At 64.3% G+C, this 19,455-nt stretch overlaps 1 protein-coding gene across 1 annotated transcript; it reads left to right on the top strand.

The window, feature by feature from the left end:
- Positions 1-9,255: 9,255 nt before the first annotated feature.
- Positions 9,256-19,020, top strand: LOC141737087 (spectrin beta chain, non-erythrocytic 4-like; the record flags this gene model as incomplete). The annotated part of the gene is made up of 18 exons (XM_074571702.1): positions 9,256-9,394; positions 9,484-9,635; positions 10,441-10,614; positions 10,702-10,793; positions 10,893-10,973; positions 11,069-11,184; positions 11,480-11,592; positions 12,435-12,622; positions 12,712-12,829; positions 12,922-13,080; positions 13,276-13,578; positions 13,677-13,827; positions 13,951-14,821; positions 14,904-15,041; positions 15,835-16,591; positions 16,700-16,902; positions 17,230-17,320; positions 18,874-19,020. Coding segments are annotated over exons 1-18 (3,972 nt in total), but the record flags the coding sequence as incomplete, so codon positions are not given.
- Positions 19,021-19,455: the final 435 nt, after the last annotated feature.

Raw genomic sequence — 19,455 nt, 5'->3', positions numbered from 1 at the left:
CTCCCCTCACGCTGACACCCATTCCCCTCACTCCCCCCTCACACTGACACCCATTCCCCTCACTCCCCTCACACTGACACCCATTCCCCTCACTCCCCCCACGCTGACACCCATTCCCCTCACTCCCCCCTCACACTGACACCCATTCCCCTCACTCCCCTCACACTGACACCCATTCCCCTCACTCCCCCCACGCTGACACCCATTCCCCTCACTCCCCCCTCACACTGACACCCATTCCCCTCACTCCCCTCACACTGACACCCATTCCCCTCACTCCCCCCACGCTGACACCCATTCCCCTCACTCCCCTCACACTGACACCCGCTCCCCTCGCTCCCCCCTCACACTGACACCCATTCCCCTCACTCCCCCCTCACACTGACACCCATTCCCCTCACTCCCCTCACACTGACACCCATTCCCCTCACTCCCCTCACACCGACACCCATTCCCCTCACTCCCCTCACACCGACACCCGCTCCCCTCGCTCCCCTCACACCGACACCCGCTCCCCTCGCTCCCCTCACACCGACACCCGCTCCCCTCACTCCCCTCACACCGACACCCGCTCCCCTCACAGGCTCCCTCCCACAGCCCCGCCATTCCCCCTCCGCACACCCCTTCTCTCCCCCGCGCTCCCGGCCCACGCGCGGCCCTCGCCCTCTCCCTCCCCTCCGCAAAATGGCGCCGCCCCTCCCTTCCCTCCCGCCACAGCCCGTCCCCGTCACCTGACGCCGCGCGCAGCCGCCACCGGTGCGCGGCGGGAAGGGCCGGGGAGGCGGCGGCGGCGGCGCTGTGGAGGGAGCCCCCGCTCTTCTCCTCATCTCTTCAGGGGCGGCCCCGCACGGGCGGCTGGAACCCACCCCACCACCACCCCCCTTCCCCTCCGGGAGCGGCCCCGCGCTGGGGAGACGCTCTCCTCGGGGAAAGCCCCCGCAACCCCCGGCCGCCTTCCTGCCGCGCCGGCAGCAGCGCTCCCCTCAGGGGATGGAGCCCCCGAACTCCGCCAAACCCAGCGCCGGGGTGGCCTCACAGCCCCCCGCCAGGAGGAGGAGGAGGAGGAGGCAGATCTGGGGTACTATTCTAGTGCTACTCTCTACTATTAGCGAGCGGACGCCTCTCCCCGTCTCGCAGGAGGCGGTTTTCCTCACAGGACCCAGCTTTTCCACCCGAAAGCTGCGCGCCGTGTTTACTTCCCTCCTGGCCCCCAGTTCCTCCTTCCCCCGGCTCTTGGCGTGAGAAGGGGCCAAGCGCTTTTGGCAGAAAATAAACCCCCTTTGTGGTTCTAACCGCTCCTCACCCAGGTGGGAGGCCAGGTTTAAATTCTGAGGGGTGCCCGATTCGCCGCTAGGGGTCCAGTGGCGTTTAATAACGCGTTAAACCGTTAACGATTTGGATGCGCTTGAAGGGCGGGCTGCGCCTTCAGTCCAGTCGCGCTCCACGAACCAGCGTGGCCGCTCTCGAGCCTTTGGGTCGCTATTCGGTGAGAAACCGAGACGACCAGCTACTTAAAAAGGGCGGTTTGTTTAAAGAACAGGTATATATATAGGTTCTTAGGATTGCCGGTGATAAATACCGGGGAAGAAAGGCTCATCCCATCGACCGACGCCGAAAATGGGTGATGGAATCGTTCGCGACGGTGTCTTCCCCGGGTATCCCCCCTCTCTCGGCCTATTATTTTTACACCATTTCCTACCTTCGAGGTGGAGTTTGAGCGACGTCGGTCACGCGCGCGCGTTCACCGCGATTGGTGCAAAACTCTCTCGCTTCGCAACGAAAGGTGGAGTTTACGAGAAGCGCGGGGCGCAGGCGCCAGGAGGAGTGGTCGCGCCTCGGCGGCGGGTAGCCCTCGGGACGGAGGTGTGTTTTAGGTGTTATAAAACGAGCCAAGTTCGCGCCGATTTCCTCAAAATTCGACAAAACGTTGCCTCCCACTAGCCAGCGGGCGGCGAATTGGCAGCTTATCTGTTTCATGGCATCGTCCCCTTCCTGGATCTGCTATCCATCGTAAGGTAAAGCCGCGGAATAACCGCATCCCGCCCCGGACCTCGCGTAGCTTCATGAGCATCCTTACTGGGGAGCCGCGGGTGTCGTATTCGTTTTCTACCTCCGAAGCCTCTCGATTTTAGACTTTCCCTTAACGCGCGAACAATGTGGTACTTTTCTATTTTTGGCCGATGTCGTCGTTATCCCACGCCCCGTCTTTGCCTTCCCACACGCTGCAAGGGACGGACTGTAAATTCCCTGCTGGGGGGCAGGAGGCCCTCCAAGCCTTCCATGGGACGCCTCGAACACCTGCAAGGAAATAAAGAACGCAGGCCTGGCCTTCGAAGAACTGAGAAGGCTCACGCTTCCGGCGCCTGAAAGTGGGGGAGACCTGACTTGTGAAGACGGGATCGTTCTGCCACTGGTGTGGTGAGCTCGCTCGGTCTCAGTTCTCCAGGCCGTTGTGGCCCACGAGCGCCCTTTGCTTCGTTATCCGCGAAATGCATGCGAAAGCGCACGCCCCTGCATGCGCTAATGGAGATTATAGGGATCATGCTAAACGTGCGTGACTGTGGCACTCGTCTCTCCGCCCAAATCATGCTACACCTCACCCGGGAGAAGGGAGAAACCTGAGGCGAGGCTGTCCTCGGCACGCGGGGGTGGACCCTGCTAATTCGGCAAACGGAAAAGGGGAAAATAAGTGCCCCTGGGAGGAACAAGGAAGAAACAATAGAAGGAAGACCGTGCCTGGGAAGATTCTTCCCAAAAAAGAAGATTGTGCCTGGGAAGATTCTTCCCAAGAACGAAGACCGTGCCTGGGAAAACTCTTCCCAAGAAAGAAGACGATGCCTGGGAAGACTCTTCCCAATGAAGACCGTGCCTGGGGAGACTCTTCCCAAGAAAGACCGTGCCTGGGAAGACTCTGCCCAAGGAGGAAGACCGTGCCGGGGAAGACTTTCCAAGGAAGAAGATGATGCCTGGGAAGACTCTTCCCAAGGAAGAAGACCGTGCCTGGGGAGACTCTTCCCAAGAAAGAAGACGATGCCTGGGAAGATTCCCTGAGAACGATGCTGGAGCCAGGCCGGGTGAGCTTTTTCTCTCGGTCTTTTTCGCCGTCTTTTCCTTTCTCCATCCCTCGTTTCTCTTTTCTCTCGGAATCGTTAAGTAAACGGTTGGGAGTCGCGAAGTAACGACCTGAAGTACCACCTTGAGTACCGCTGGCCGTTAGTTGTCCCATCCCTGTTGCGAAGTAGCACAACGCACACCTCGCCGCTTGCCATGATTCGTTATGCCCCTAACCAATTAACGGGGGCTCGTTAAGACCTACGCTAACCATTTGGGGAAGCTAATAAAGGTTTCTGGATGCATCTCAGGATCTACCTCACCTTAGTCCGCGCCGTTGAGAATTTACGAATCGGAAGCGGGACGTAACACACGCCAGCCTCCGTTTCGCCCTCCCCGAAAGGGCGACGCCACCTTTTCCGCGCGTCCGTTTGTCCGTCGCCGCCTCGGACGTTTGACAGGGTCCGGCAGACGGGCAGCTAGGGGAGGTGCCTGCAGAAAAAGCTGAATTTTCCCGTTACTTCGACGCCGGCCGCGCGCCGAGGGCGGAGCGCTTCCGCAACCGGGGCGCGTGTCCGGGGGATGGGGGATGCTCAGGGCGGTTTTTTAAGCGAGAGAGTCGCTAGAGACGAGTTGCGGCCTTTACGGCGTTTCCTTCGATCCTCTCCGCCGCTGGCGTGGGCCGCCGAGAACGAGTCGTTAACCCGAAGACGGGCGCCGCTGCTCGCTTTATAACCGGAAATAAAAGCTCTTTCTTTCCTACCGCCCCGCTGGCTGCGGGAGAAAAATCGTTAACCGCTGACCTTCTTGCTGCGTGAAAACAGTTGGTCGCTGAGCTGCTGTGGCGGAGGGCGATAACGAGGGGACGGGGAGGAGTAGCCCATCGCCAAGGGTGCGACGACGAGAAGCGGTTCATGGCTGCGACGTTCTTTGACGTGTCAGCTCTGTTCTCCTGTTCCAATCGGGACGGAGCCGCGGCTGCTTCAAAGACCGTCCTTATCGTCATAGAATCGTAGGGTGGGAAGGGCCCTCTGGAGATCATCCCGTCCAACCCCCCGGCCAGAGCAGGGTCACCCAGAGCAGGTGGCACGGGAATGCGCCCAGGCGGGTTCGGGATGTCTCCGGAGACGGAGACTCCCCCACCTCTCTGGGCAGCCTGTGCCAGGGCTCTGCCGTCCTCAAAGGTAAAGAAGTTCCTCCTCGTGTTTAGGTGGAGCTTCCCGTGGTCAAGTTTGTGCCCGTTACCCCTTGTCCTGTCCCCGGGCACCACTGAGAAGAGCCTGGCCCCATCCTCCTGACACCCCCCCTTTCAGTATTTATAAGCGTCGATAAGGTCCCCCCTCAGCCGTCTTTTTTCCGGCCTGAAGAGACCCAAATCCCTCGGCCTTTCTCCATCAGGGAGGTGTTGCAGCCCCCTCAGCATCTTGGTAGCCCTTTGCTGTCCCCTCTCCAGCCGTTCCCTGTCCCTCTTGACCCGGGGAGCCCAGAACTGGACCCACAACTCCAGGTGCGGCCTCCCCAGGGCAGAGTAGAGGGGGAGGATGACCTCCCTCCACCCGCTGGCCACGCTCTTCTGGATGCCCCCCAAGATGCCATTGGCCTTCTCGGCCACCAGGGCCCATCGCATGACCTTCCGGTGTGTCAGTCACCCCCACCCCCCCCCAGCTTTGTGTCATGGGCCAACACGCTTGAGGGTGTGCTCTTGTCCCTTCAGCCAGGTCATCGATGAATCCATCGAAGAGGACTGGACCCAGGTACTGACCCCTGGGGAACACCGCTCATCGCTGACCTCCAACGAGACTCCGTGCCCCTGATCACCACCCTCTGAGCTCTGTCTTTCAACCAGTTTCCTATCCACCTTCTTGTCCGTTCGTCTCTTCCTGAGCTTCCCTAGGAGGACGCTGTGGGAGACGGTGTCGAACGCCCCACTGAAGTCAAGGTAGACCCCATCAACCACCCTCCCCTCATCTCTCCGTCCATCAAGAAGTCGGCAAACTATTGTTGTCCTCAAGAAGTCGGCAAATTATCATCCATCAAGAAGTTGGCAAACTATTGTTGTCCTCAAGAAGTCGGCAAATTGTCATCCTCAAGAAGTCGGCAAATTATCGTCCTCGAGAAGTCGGCAAATTATCATCCATCAAGAAGTCGGCAAACTATCGTTGTCCTCAAGAAGTCAGCAAACTGTCATCCTCAAGAAGTCGGCAAATTATCATCCTCAAGAATTTGGCAAACTATTGTCGTCCTCAAGCAGTCGGCAAACTGTCGTCCTCAAGAAGTCGGCAAACTATCGTCCTCAGGAAGTCGGCAAACTATTATTGTCCTCAAGAATTCGGCAAACTGTTATCGTCCATCAAGAAGTCGGCAAATTATCGTCCTCAAGAAGTCGGCACATTATCGTCCTCAAGAAGTCAGCAAATTATCGTCCTCAAGAAGTCGGCACATTATCGTCCTCAAGAAGTCGGCAAACTGTTATCATCCTCAAGAAGTTGGCAAACTTCCGGCAAACTTCTCCTCTCCTGCCACGGCTCAAGGGGACAACGGGAGGAAGGGTCTCCTCGCCCCAAACGACCCCCCAGGAACCCGCACCGAGTGTCTCGCAGACGCCGCGAAACTTCACGGGCGGGCGGCGCCGGGGAGGCTCTTCGGTCGCCCCGAGGGATGCGGGAAGCCCGGCTGGAGTTACGGATTACGGAGGCAGAACGGTGGGAATCTTTTGCCTAGAAATAAGGGAGGGGGGGGGAATAGCCCCGGGGAAGGGGCGTCAGGTTTGTGGGTTCTCCCCCCAGCGCCCCACGGCGGATAAACAGCCCCAGAGCGGCCCCATATGGCCCACAGGGGCTCTGCCTGGCCCCACGTATGGTCCCACAGATGCCCTGTCTGCCCCATATAGGTCCTGCCTGCCCCACAGCAGCCGTGCCTGCCCCATAGCGGCCCCGCCTGCCCCATAGCGGCCCCATACAGCCCAGAGAGGCTCTGCCTGGCCCCACATATGTCCCACATATGCCCTGTCTGCCCCGCAGCAGCCCTGCCTGCCCCATAGCAGCCCCATACAGCCCACAGGGGCTCTGCCTGGCCCCACATATGTCCTGTCTGCCCCATATAGGCCCTGCCTGCCCCATAGCGGCCCCATACAGCCCACAGGGGCTCTGCCTGGCCCCACATATGTCCTGTCTGCCCCATATAGGCCCTGCCTGCCCCATAGTGGCCCCATACAGCCCAGAGGGGCTCTGCCTGGCCCCACGTGTGTCCCACATATGCCCTGTCTGCCCCATATAGGCCCTGCCTGCCCCATAGCAGCCCCATACAGCCCACAGGGGCTCTGCCTGGCCCCACATATGTCCTGTCTGCCCCATATAGGCCCTGCCTGCCCCATAGCGGCCCCATACAGCCCACAGGGACTCTGCCTGGCCCCACGTATGTCCCACATATGCCCTGTCTGCCCCATACAGGCTCTGCCTGCCCCATAGCAGCCCCATGGACCCCCCCCAACCCCCCCCATAACCCGACTAACACCCCCCCAAACCCCAAGCCCCCCCCCCCCAACCCCAGAGACCCCCCCGGGGGGGTCCCTTGACCCCTGGCCAGTTCCGGGGTGCAGTGGGGGGTCCCCCCTCCATGTCCTCCCCCCGTGTCCCCCCCCTATCCATAAGGTCCCCATCTGTGCCCCCCCCGCTCCATAGGGTCCTCATCTGCGTGTCCCCCCCCGCGATCCATAGGGTCCCGATCCCTGGCCCCCCCCCCGCGATCCATAGGGTCCCCATCCGTGCCCTCCCCCCGTTCCGTGCCCCCCCCGCCCCGCTCCATAGGGTCCCGGTCCATGACTCCCCCATCCCGCTCCGTGCCCCCCCCCCCGGTCTATACCATCCCCATCCGTGTCCCCCCCTCCCCCGGTCTGTGCCCCCCCCCTCCCCGGTCTATACCATCCCGCTCCGTGCCCCCCCCCGCTCCATACGGTCCCGCTCCGTGCCCCCATCCCTCCCCCGCCGCCGTTTCGGGACCCGGGGGGACTCCGCCGGTGGCGGGGGGGGGCGGGGGGGGGCGACGCACGGCGGGGGGGGGGGAGGGACGTGGCGGGGGGGGGGCGGGGCCGGGCGGTGGCGCTCGCTCCCGTGCGCAGGGAGAACCGGGCCCGGGCGGTACCGACCCTCCCCCCTTCCCCCCCCCGCCCCCCCCACGGCACGGTGAGACCCCCCCCCGGCATCACCGACCCCCCCATCATCATCATCATCATCATCATCATCCCCCCCCCCCTCCATCATCCCCCCCCCCCCCGGCATCAGCATCCACCCTCCCGGCATTATCCTCCCCCCCCCCCGGCATCATCATCCCTCCCCCCGGCATTATCCTCCCCCCCCCCCATCCTCATCATGCCCCCCCTCCATCATCCCCCCCCCCACCCAACACCGTCCCCCCCCCAGCATCCCCCTCCCAGCATCCCCCCATCCCTCCGGTCCTGGTGGCCGTGAACCGGGTGGGGGGGGGGTGGTGTGTTTCTCGGTACCGCGGGGAGGGGGGGGAACGACAGCCCCGGGGGGGGTTCCCGCTGCGTGTCCGCGGGGGGGCCCCGGTGCGGTGCCGGGGTCCCTCAAGGTGACCGGCGGGAGGGGCCCGATCCTGCTGCGGCCGAAGGGGGGGGGGGCGGGGGGGCTGGGGGGGGGGGGAGTGCAGGGGATGCTACAAGGGGGATGCTGGGGGGGCTCCATGGGGTGCTGGGGGGGTTATGGGGATGTTGGGGGGGGTTACATGGGGCGCTGGGGGGGCTCTATGGGGTGCTGGGGGGGCTTATGGGGGTGCTGGGGGGGCTCCATGGGGTGCTGGGGGGGCTTATGGGGATGTTGGGAGGGGTTACATGGCGTGCTGGGGGGGTTATGGGGGCGCTGGGGGGGCTCTATGGGGTGCTGGGGGGGTTATGGGGGTGCTGGGGGGGCTCCATGGGGTGCTGGGGGGGGGCCCTCTGCAGGGGATGCTATAGGGGGGCTGCAGAGGGGTGGGGGTTCTATAGGGGGTGCTGGGGGGTGTTATAGGGGTGCTGGGGGGGCTCTATGGGGTGCTGGGGGGGTTATGGGGGTGCTGGGGGGGCTCCATGGGGTGCTGGGGGGGGCCCTCTGCAGGGGATGCTATAGGGGGGCTGCAGAGGGGTGGGGGTTCTATAGGGGGTGCTGGGGGGGTGTTATAGGGGTGCCGGGGGGGCTCTATGGGGTGCTGGGGGGGTTATGGGGGTGCTAGGGGGGTGGGCTGTGCAGGGGATGCTATAGGGGGGCTGCAGGAGGGTGGGGGGGATTATAAGGGGGTCACTGGGGTGCTGGGGGGCCTATAAGGGGTGCTGGGGGGGCTCTATGGGGTGCTGGGGGGGTGCTGGGGGGGCTCTATGGGGGGCTGGGGGGGTTACAGAGGTCCTGGGGGACTTTTTGGGGGGCTGGGGGGGGGCTGCAGGGGGAGTCACAGGGGTGCTGGGGGGGTTATGGGGATGCCGGGGGGGTCAGTGGGGGTGCTGGGGGGTGTTATGGGGGGAGTGGGGTCAGTGGGGGTGCTGGGGGAGTCACTGTGGGGGACTCTATGGGGTGCTGGGGGGGTTATGGGGATGCTGGGGGGCTCGGGGGGGCCTGTATAGGGTTTGGGGGGGGGTTATGGGGTCCTGGGGCATTCTATGGGGTGCTGGGGGGGGTTATAGGGGTGCTGGGGGGACTCTGTGGGGTGCTGTGGGGGTCACAGGGGCTGCTGGGGGTATTATATGGGGTGCTGGGGGGGGGGGGGGCTGCAGGGAGTTCCTGGGGGGGTTACATGGGGTGCTGGGGGGGGTTATGGGGATGGCGGGGGGGTCACAGGGGTGCTGGGGGGTCACTGCGGGGGGCTCTATTGGGTGCTGGGGGGGTTATGGGGATGCTGGGGGGCTCGGGGGGGCCTGTATAGGGTTCGGGGGGGGGGTTATGGGGTCCTGGGGCATTCTATGGGGTGCTGGGGGGGTTATGGGGTTGCTGGGGGGCGTCACAGGGGTGCTGGGGGGGTCACTGCAGGGGCCTCTATGGGGTGCTGGGGGGGTTATGGGGGTGCCGGGGGGAGCTCCGTGCTCTCCTGACTCAGCGTCCCCCCACCCCCCCCCCCAACCTGGGCCCCGGCACCTTCCAGGGCAGCTCCAGGAGCAGCTTTCCCCCCCCACCCCACACGCGTGTGCGTGTGTGACCCCCCCCCCCACCCCCAGTCGTGTCCCCCCCCAACCCCAGCCCCATGGCGGCGGCCGAGGTGGCCACCATGGAGCAGCAGAACAACAACTGGGAAGGGCCTGAGCCCCGGGGCTGGGACGACCCCAAGCTCTTCGAGTGCTCCCGCATCAAGGCTTTGGCCGGTAGGTCCCACCCCCACCCCCCCACCCCCCCATCCCGCCGTGGGTGACCCCCACCCACCCACTGACCCTCCCCCCCCGCCCCCCGGCAGAGGAGCGGGACGCGGTGCAGAAGAAGACCTTCACCAAGTGGGTGAACGCCCACCTGGCCCGTGTCTCCTGCCGCATCGGGGACCTCTACGCCGACCTGCGCGACGGCTACGTCCTCACCCGCCTGCTGGAGGTGCTCTCCGGGGAGCAACTGGTGAGGGACGGCGCCTCCCACCCACCACCATCCACCACCGTACTGGGAGGAGCTGGGACCTCCCCGTCACCACCACCAGGTCCCATCTACCACCGGGTCACGATGACCCAGAACCTTCCTGTCACCACCACCACCACCACCAGCCAGGTTCCATCTACCACCGCGTTGGGTTGAGCTGGGACCTCCCTGTTACCACCACCATCACCCACGTCCCACCCACCGCCACACTGGGGTGGGTTGGGACCTCTCCACCACCACCACCATCACTCACATCCCATCTACCACCATACTGGGATGAGCTGGGACCTTCCCATCACCACCACCACCCCCCACGTCCCACCTACCACCATACTGGGATGAGCTGGGACTTCCCCGTTACCACCACCAGGTCCCACCTACCACCAGAGTGGGCTGAGGTGGGACCTTCCCATCACCACCACCACCCCCCCGGTCCTATCTACCACCGTACTGGGATGAGCTGGGCACCTCCCCGTCATCACCACCACCCCCCAGATCCCATCGACCACCAGGTTGCGATGACCCAGGATGTCTCCACCACCACGGTCACCCATGTCCCATCTACCACTGGGTTGGGTTGAGCTGGGACCTCCCCGCCACCACCCATGTCCCATCTGCCACCAGGTCGTGATGACCTCAGATGTCCCCATCACCACCCCCACCCCATGCAAAGGGTGCTCGCAGGTCCCATCCACCTCCAGTTTGCGAGCTGGATGGGAGGACCTTCTCGGCGGTGGGGGTGGACCTTCTCGGCGGTGGGGGTGACGGGTGTGGGTGTCTCCGTCAGCCCAAGCCAACGCGGGGCCGGATGCGGATCCACTCCTTGGAGAACGTGGACAAGGCATTGCAGTTCCTCAAGGAGCAACGGGTCCACCTGGAGAACGTGGGCTCCCACGACATCGTGGATGGCAACCACCGTCTCACCCTCGGCCTCATCTGGACCATCATCCTCCGCTTCCAGGTAGCGGGGCGGGGTTGTTCCCCTGCTGGGGACGCTGTCCCCACGCCAGGACCCCGCCGTGCGTCAGTGCCCCCTGGCTTTCCCCAGATCCAGGTGATCAAGATCAAGACCGAAGACAACCGTGAGACGCGTTCGGCCAAGGACGCTCTTCTGCTCTGGTGCCAGATGAAGACGGCGGGGTGAGCGGTGACCCCTGGAGCTGGGATGGACAAGGGATGGACCCCCCCATGGATGGAGGACGGATCCCTCACCCTGTGACCCCCAACTTTTCCCCACAGCTACCCCGAGGTGAACATCCAGAACTTCACCACCAGCTGGAGGGATGGGTTGGCCTTCAACGCGCTCATCCACAAGCACAGGTCCACCGTGGGGGGACAGTAAGGGGGGAGCAACCTGGATGCCTGGGTCCCCTCTGTGGGGTGGGGGGCTGGAAGCGGCTGTGTCCCGCTTGCAGGCCGGACCTCATCGACTTCCACAAGTTGACCAAGTCCAACGCGACCTACAACCTTCAACAAGCCTTCAACACGGCCGAGCAGCAGTTGGGGCTCAGCAAGCTGCTGGACCCCGAAGGTAGGGACGGGACAAGATGGGGGGGGGGGGGTTGTCCGTCTGTCCATCCATCTTCTGTCTGCATGGGGTGGGGCGTCTCCACCCCTCCAGCTAATTGCTCCCAGCTTCGTTTTCCACCTTGGAAGGATTTTGGGGGGGTGGGGTCAAGGTTGAGGGGAGCAACCTGGGGTTGGGGATGGGCTTTGCTGGACCAGGGCTGGTGGTCGGGGGCGGGGGACGACTCTGGGGAACCGGGGGGAGGGAGGGGGAATTCGGGGGACCGATGTTTCACATCCCCCCCCCCCCCCACCTCTAGACGTCAACATGGAGGACCCCGATGAGAAGTCCATCATCACCTACGTGGTGTCCTTCTACCACTACTTCTCCAAGATGAAGGCGCTGGCGGTGGAGGGGAAGCGCATCGGGAAGGTGGGGTTTGGCCCACGCTCTGTGGGTCGGTGGGTTGTCCCGTCCCTTGCTCCATGGGGTGCCCCATCCCTGGCTCTGTGGGGTGCCCCATCCTTTGGTCCATGGGTTGCCCCATCCCTTGGCCCATGGTGTGCCCCATCCCTGGCTCCATGTGGTGCCCCATCCTTTGCTCCATGGGTTGCCCCATCCCTTGGCCCATGGTGTGCCCCATCCCTTGGCCCATGGTGTTCCCCATCCTTTGCTCCATGGGGTGCCCCATCCTTTGCTCCATGGGGTGTTCTATCCCTTGGTCCATGGGGTGCCCCATCCCTGGCTCCGTGGGGTGCCCCATCCTTTGCTCCATGGGTTGTCCCATCCTTTGGTCAATGGGTTGTCCCATCCCTTGGTCCATGGGGTGCCCCATCCTTTGCTCCATGGGTTGCCCCATCCCTGGCTCCGTGGGGTGCCCCATCCTTTGCTCCATGGTGTTCTCCATCCTTTGGTCTATGGGTTGTCCCATCCCTTGGTCCATGGTGTTCCCCATCCTTGCTCCATGGGGTGCCCCATCCTTTGGTCCATGCATAGTCCCATCCCTTGCTCCGTGGGTTGTCCCATCCTTTGGTCCATGGGTTGTCCCATCCTTTGCTCCATGGGATGTCCCATCCCTGGCTCCATGGGGTGCCCCATCCTTTGCTCCGTGGGATGTCCCATCTCTCACTGCACGGGGCGCCAGGATAGGGCCGTGCCGGTCTCTGGAGGGGCCGGACCGAGGAGGTGGCACCTCCGGCTGCCCCTTGTTGCTCCAGGGGCTTCCGTGGGGGACAGCCCTGAGCCGCGCCGGCGCCCCACCCCTCTCCCCCCAGGTTCTGGATCAAGCCATGGAGATCGAGGCCATCATCGAGCGGTACGAGGCGCTGGCGGCCGAGCTGCTGGCCTGGATCCAGCACACCATCGCCATCATCGGCAACCAGAAGTTCGCCAACTCCCTCACCGGGGTCCAGCAGCAGCTCCAAGCCTTCACCGCCTTCTGCACCCTGGAGAAACCTGTCAAGTGAGCACCTCCTGGGGTGGGGAGGACAACCACGGGGGGCGGGGGGAGGACCCGTGACCGTATCCTGACCCGGCGCTGCCACCCCCTAGGTTCCAGGAGAAGGGGAACCTGGAGGTCCTGCTCTTCACCATCCAGAGCAAACTCCGGGCCAACAACCGCAAACTCTATGTCCCCAGCGAGGGCAAGAGCATCTCCGACATCAACAAGGTGCTGGTGGGACGGGGGTGGCCTCTCCGTGCCGGGGGAACCCCGAGAAGGGGTGGGGACCCCCTCGGTGAGCCCGATGTCCCACCCCTCAGGCTTGGACCTGCTTGGAGAAGGCAGAGCATGAGCGGGAGGTGGCGTTGCGCAACGAGTTGATCCGGCAGGAGAAGCTGGAGCTGTTGGCCCAACGTTTTGACCACAAGGCTGTCATGAGAGAGACGTGGCTGAACGAGAACCAACGCCTGGTCTCCCAGGTGGGACGGGGTGGGGGCTCGGTGGGGACCCCCCCCCCCCACCCTGGGGCGGGATGCCTGGGTCCTCTCCCTGGCCCGGGGGGGTGGTGAGAACCCCAACGCTTGGGTGGTGGGATCTCCAGTCTTGCCTCGTTGGGCTCCCTCGTTAACCACGGTGGGGGAGACCACCCTGATGCCATCTCCCCCCAACCCCAGGACAACTTTGGCTACGACCTGCCGGCGGTGGAGGCCGCCATGAAGAAGCACGAGGCCATCGAGGCCGACATCTCCTCCTACCAAGAGCGCATCCAAGTGGTGGTGGAGCTGGCCCTGGAGATGGAGTCCGAGGGGTACTATGACACCAAACGCATCAGCGCCCAGAAGGACAACATCCTGCGGCAGTGGGGGCTCTTGACCGAACTGGTCTGCGCCCGCCGTGCCCGTCTGGAGCAGAACTTAGCCCTACAGAAGATCTTCCAGGAGATGGTCTATATGATTGACTGGATGGAGGAGATGCAGGTGGAGCTGGGGGCCTGGTGGGTCCAGGGTTCTCCCCATGGAGGACACGGTGGGAAGCTCCAGCCCCTCCCCACCGTGGTCTCGTGTCCCTTCCCCAGGTGTTGCTGGTCTCCAAGGATTTGGGGAAGCATCTTCTGGAGGTTGAGGACCTGCTGCAGAAGCACGGGCTGCTGGAGGCCGACATCTCCGCCCAGACTGAGCGGGTGCAGGCCCTCAACGCCGCTGCGCTCAAGTTCTCCGAGCTGGAGGGTAACGTGGGGCACCGGGAGGGGCACCGCCAAGACTGGGAGATGCTTGGCCTTGGGAGTGGTCAACCAAGGTCTTCGGGGCGCTGTAGACCATCTCCGCTAAGAGCTGGTTCTCTTGGTCCAGGCTACCAACCCTGTGACCCCCAGATCATCTGCAACCGGGTCAACCATGTCCAGACCTGCCTGGAGGAACTGGGGGAACTGGCGGGCAAGAGACGCAAGGAACTGGAGGACTCTCGCCAGCTCTGGGCCTTCTTCCAGGAGATGGAGGAGGCCGAGGCATGGATCCGTGAGAAGGAGCAGATCTTGGCCGCCAAGACGTGTGGCCGGGACCTGAGCAGCGTCTTGACCTTGACCAACAAGCACAAGAGCATGCTGGGCGAACTGGGCAGCCGCCGGGCGCTCTTGCACCAGACCATGAAGAGGGGCGAGCAGATCTTGGCCAAGAAACGCTTCAGCCCCGGTGGGATCCAGGAGAAGATGCGGGAGGTCCGCCTCCGCTGGAAGAAGCTGGAGGAGGTGACGGGGTTGCACCAACAGCGGTTGCAGGAGGCCCTCAACTTCTTCCAGTTCAGCGCCGAGACGGACGACTTGGTGGCCTGGTTGCAGGACACCTACCGCATCGTCTCCAGCGATGACTTTGGCCACGATGACTATTCCACCCAAGCTCTTCTGCGGAAGCACCGGGCGGTGGTGGAAGAGGTGGAGAAGCACCGGGCGGCCGTCTTGGCCCTTCGGAAGCAGTTGGCTCTTCTGGCACCCGAACACCGTCAAGGGGTTGACGTGCAGATCCGGGTGGTGGAGGTGGAGCAGCTCTACGGGGAGGTGGCCGAGGTGGCCGTCCTACGGCAGCAGTGGTTGCAGGACGCCTTGGCCGTCTACCGTATGTTCAGCGAGGTCCACGCCTGCGAGGTCTGGGTGGATGAGAAGGAGCAGTGGTTGGAGAGGATGGAGGTGCCGGAGGAGCTGGATGAGGTTGAGGTGGTCCAACATAGGTGTGTGGGGTGGAGTGGGGAAGGGGGCCGGATGCCCGGGTCCCTTGTCCCAGGGTGGACCTCGTGGCTCACATCTCCCCAGGTTTGAGAGCCTGGACCAGGAGATGAACAGCGTCATGGGACGGATCCTGGATGTCAACCAGGTGGTGCAGCAGTTGGTGGACGGGGGCCACCCCAGCTCGGAGGAGGTCCGCTCCTGCCAGGACCACCTCAACAGCAGGTATGGGTGTGGGGAGGGGGCCAAGCTGTGGGGCCAAGTCCCTCCTGGTGGTCTGTGATGCCCAAGGTGGACCTCACCCCGCTTGAGGGCTCCTTGTTGGGGGGAGCCAGCTGTGGGGCTGCTTGTAGACCCCAAGCCTGTGGTTCTCCCAGCCTGGTGGGATGTCCCCATGGATCCAAGTTCTCCAGTGCCATGGGCCAAACCCATCCTGGGAGTCCATAATGCTCAAGGTGGACCTCATCCTGCTTGGGGGGCTGCTGGGTGTGGGGCACCAGCTGTGGAGCTGCTTGTAGACCCCAAGCCTGTGGTTCTCCCAGCCTGGTGGGATGTCCCCATGGAGCCAAATTCTCCAGTGCTATGGTCCAAACCCATCCTGGGAGTCCACAATGCCCAAGGTGGACCTCACCCCACTTGGGGCCTCCTTGTTTGGGGGAACCATCTGTGGGGCTGCTTGTAGACCCCAAGCCTGTGGTTCTCCCAACCTGGTGGGACGTCCCTATGGGGTCCAGCTCTCCAGTGCCATTGGCCAAACCCATCCCGGGGGTCCATAATCCTCAAGATGGACCTCACCCCACTTGGGGGCTCCTCATTGGAGGGAACCGTCTGTGGAGCTGCTCGTAGACCCCAATCCTGTGGTTCTCCCAACGTGGTGGGACGTCCCTGTGGGGTCCAGCTCTCCAGTGCCATGGACCAAACCCATCCTGGGAGTCTGCAGTGTCCAAGGTGGACCCCATCCTGGTGGCAACGCCTGGTGCAGAGTTCCATCCTGGTCTTGTCCCACCTCCATCCCCAGGTGGAACCGGGTGGTGGAGCTGGTGGAACGCAAGAAGAGCCAACTCAGCTCTGTCCTGAAGATCCAGAACTACCTGCTGGAGTGCAGCGAGATGAAGGCGCAGGTGCGGGAGAAGAGAAAAGCCATCGAAGCCACGCAATCGGGCAGCGGCGACCTGGGCGGCGTCTTGGCCTTGCAACGTCGCCTCTCCACCATGGAGGCCGCTTTGGTGGTCTTGGAACCTCGGTTGGTGGAGCTTCAACAGGAAGGCGAAGCTTTGGCTGCCTCCCACCCTGGGAGGGCCCTGGAGATCCTGCTGCCCTTCGAGCAGATCAGCGAAGAGTGGGAGGCCCTCAAGAGGGCGCTCCAAGGTTGCGAGGACTCTTTGACCATCGCCGGCCGCTTGCAACAGTTCATCCAAGACTTGGACAACTTCCTCGGTTGGTTGGTGAAGACCCAAGCGGCCGTTGCTTGCCAGGAGGTGCCCGATAGCTTGAGCGAAGCCGAGAGGTTGCTGAACCACCACGCGGCCCTCAAGGAGGAGATCAACGGCTACGAGGAGGACTACGCCAAGATCCAAGCGGCCAGCGACCTCCTGGCCTTGGAGGAGATGGAGGTGCCCTACCTCTCCTTGCAGCAGTGGTTGCAGAAGCTGGACGCGGGTTGGGGCAAGTTGTTGCAGAGCTGGGAGACGCGGCGGGAGGTGCTGGTGCAATCGCACGTCTTCCACCTCTTCCTGCGGGACGTCCAACAATGCCAGACCAGCCTCTACAACCAGGTAAAGACGGGCGGGAGAAGGTCCGGCTTGACCACCCGCTTGGAGTTGGGGAGCGAGGAGAAGAACGGAGAGGACCGACGCCGACGTCTCCTCCCGTCCCTTCTCCAGGAGTCCGCCCTGGTCCACGCCGAGCTGCCCGACACGGTGGAAGGGGTCACCAACGCCATCAAGAAGCACAAGGACTTCACCACCACCATGGAGCTCAACCTGCAGAAGATCCAACAGACCCTCCAAGCCGGCGAGAGCCTCCAACGGCAGGGCAACCTCTACAGCGACCGCGTGGCCCAGGAGATGGAGGGGCTTCGCACCAAGTAGGTGGCCGGGATGGCAACGCCTTGACCCCCACCCTGACACTCAAGACCCACCCCCCCCCACCTCCCCCGGCACCCAGGACCACCCCCACCACCCCCCCCCCGGGACAATGATGGAGCTGGATCTGCTGGGGCCTCCTCCCCACGGCCGACGGGGCGCACACAATGCCGTGCCTCAGTTTCCCCCTTGGGTTAATTTGCTTGACGAGGGGGTGGAGTGGGGTTAATTAGGTGCTTAATTAGGGTTCCGGAGTGGGGGGGTGGGGGGGCGGGGGGGGGTGTCAAGGATGAGATGGACATCCCCCCCCCCCGCCCCCACCCCCACAGGAGCCACCGCAACTACGAGCTGGCCCAGGAGTGGATGCAGCGGCTCAAGGACCATCTGGAGCTCCAGCGGTTCCTCCAGAACTGCCGGGAGGTGGGACCCGGACCCCCGACCCCCACCCCTCTGACCCCCCCCCAACCTCTGACACCCCCCCCCAACCCCTGATGCCCCCCCAAATTACCCATGGAGGAGGGGGGGTGGGTGCTGAGATGGGTGCGGGGGCTTGGTAGGAGGTGGGATGGGTGCTGCTGGTGGCACCCCACGCTGGTGTCACCCCACGTCGGTGTCACCATCCTTGGGGGGGTCTGGATGGCTTTGGGGGGCGGATTGTCCCCTAGTGCCCCCCCCGAGCTGGACCAGGGGGTCCTGCCCCCCCCATAGATGTTCCTCAACATCTCAGGGGGCTTCGTGGGTGGCCGAGATGGGTGCTGCTGGTGTCACCCCACGCCGTTGTCACCCCATGCTGGTGTCACCATCCTTGGGGGGGTCTGGATGGCTTTGGGGGGGCGGATTGTCCCCTAGTGCCCCCCCCGAGCTGGACCAGGGGTCCTGCCCCCCCATAGATGCTCCTCAGCATCTCAGGGGGCTTCGTGGGTGGCCGGGATGGGTGCTGCTGGTGTCACCCCACGCCGTTGTCACCCCATGCTGGTGTCACCATCCTTGGGGGGGGTCTGGATGGCTTTGGGGGGCGGATTGTCCCCTAGTGCCCCCCCGAGCTGGACCAGGGGGTCCTGCCCCCCCATAGATGCTCCTCAGCATCTCAGGGGGCTTCGTGGGTGGCCAGGATGGGTGCTGCTGGTGTCACCCCACGCCGTTGTCACCCCATGCTGGTGTCACCATCCTTGGGGGGGTCTGGATGGCTTTGGGGGGGCGGATTGTCCCCTAGTGCCCCCCCTGAGCTGGACCAGGGGGTCCTGCCCCCCCCATGGATGCTCCTCAGCATCTCGGTGGCTTCGCGGTGGCTGCGCCGGAGGCTTCGCTGGTCCAGAAGGAGCTTGGCCGGAGCCACCGGCTTTTTCTGGCGCATCCACCAGGGAAGGGGGGGCGGGGGGGCCGGATCCGGCCTTCGCGCTCCGCCCGGCGGCTGCCGCAAAGGTTCTGCGGCATCATCCTCCTCCTCCTCATCCTCATCCTCCCCCTCCTCATCCTCCTCATCCTCCCCGACCGCATCCCCATAGAGGGACCACAACCCCCCCCCTCTTAAGGATCGGGGGGGGGGTGGGGGGGTCTTGCGCCGGGGGGGGGGGGAGTCCTTGGTCGGGGGGGGGGGGGGGGGGTCTTGCCGGGGGGGGGGGTGTTCTTGGTCGGGGGGGGGTGTCTTGCGCGGGAGGGGGTGTTTCTTGATCGGGGGGGGGGGTGTTTTTTGGTCGGGGGGGGGGGGGTCTTGCGCGGGGGGGGGTGTTTCTTGCGCGGGGGGGGTTGTTTGCTAGGGGATTTCGGGGGGGGTGGTGGTGTTTCTTGCGCGGGGGGGGCGGTTCTTGGACGGGGGGGGGCTGTTTCTTGGTGGGGGGGGGGGCGTTCCTTGGGGGGGGTGGGAGGGGGGGTTGTTTCCTTGGGCGGGGGTGGTTTTCCTTGAGCGGGGGGGTGGTGGTGGTGTGTGTGACACAGAAATTTTTTCTTCCCCCCCCCCCCCCCCCCCCCCGCAGCTGGATGGTTGGATCCGGGAGAAGGTGCTGATGGCGGGGGACCCCTCCCGGGACCCCCCCCCGCGCCCCCCCAAGCCCTGGCTGAAGCACCAGGCCTTCATGGCCGAGCTGGCGCAGAATAAAGAGTGGCTGGAGAAGATCGAGAAGGTTTGGGGGGGGGGGGGCACGGGGGGGGCGGGGGGGGGGCAAGAGGTTGGGGGATGGGGGGGGGGGGAACTGAGCTTTAACCGCTTCTTTGCCGCGCGATGCGTTTGCGGCAGGGGGGGCGGTTGCGGATGACGTGGTGGTTGAGGCCCCCCCCCCCCTCCCCCCGCATCTTCCAAACCCCCCCCCCCGCATCCTCCAAACGCCCCCCCCCCCCATATCCTCCACACCCCCCCCCCCGGCATCCTCCAACCCCCCCCCGCATCCTCCAACCCCCCCCGTATCCTCCAAACCCCCCCCCTCATCTTCCAAACCCCCCCGCATCCCCCAAACCCCCCCCCCCCGCATCCCGCATCCTCCGACCCCCCTCATCCTCCAACCCCCCTCCGCATCCTCCAAACCCCCCCCCTTCGTTGGACCCCCTTCTTCGTTGGACCC

Source organism: Larus michahellis, unplaced genomic scaffold (genome assembly GCF_964199755.1).
Source record: "Larus michahellis unplaced genomic scaffold, bLarMic1.1 SCAFFOLD_493, whole genome shotgun sequence".
Taxonomy (NCBI): Eukaryota; Metazoa; Chordata; class Aves; order Charadriiformes; family Laridae; genus Larus; species Larus michahellis.
This window is presented reverse-complemented; position numbering and strand designations above follow the sequence as displayed.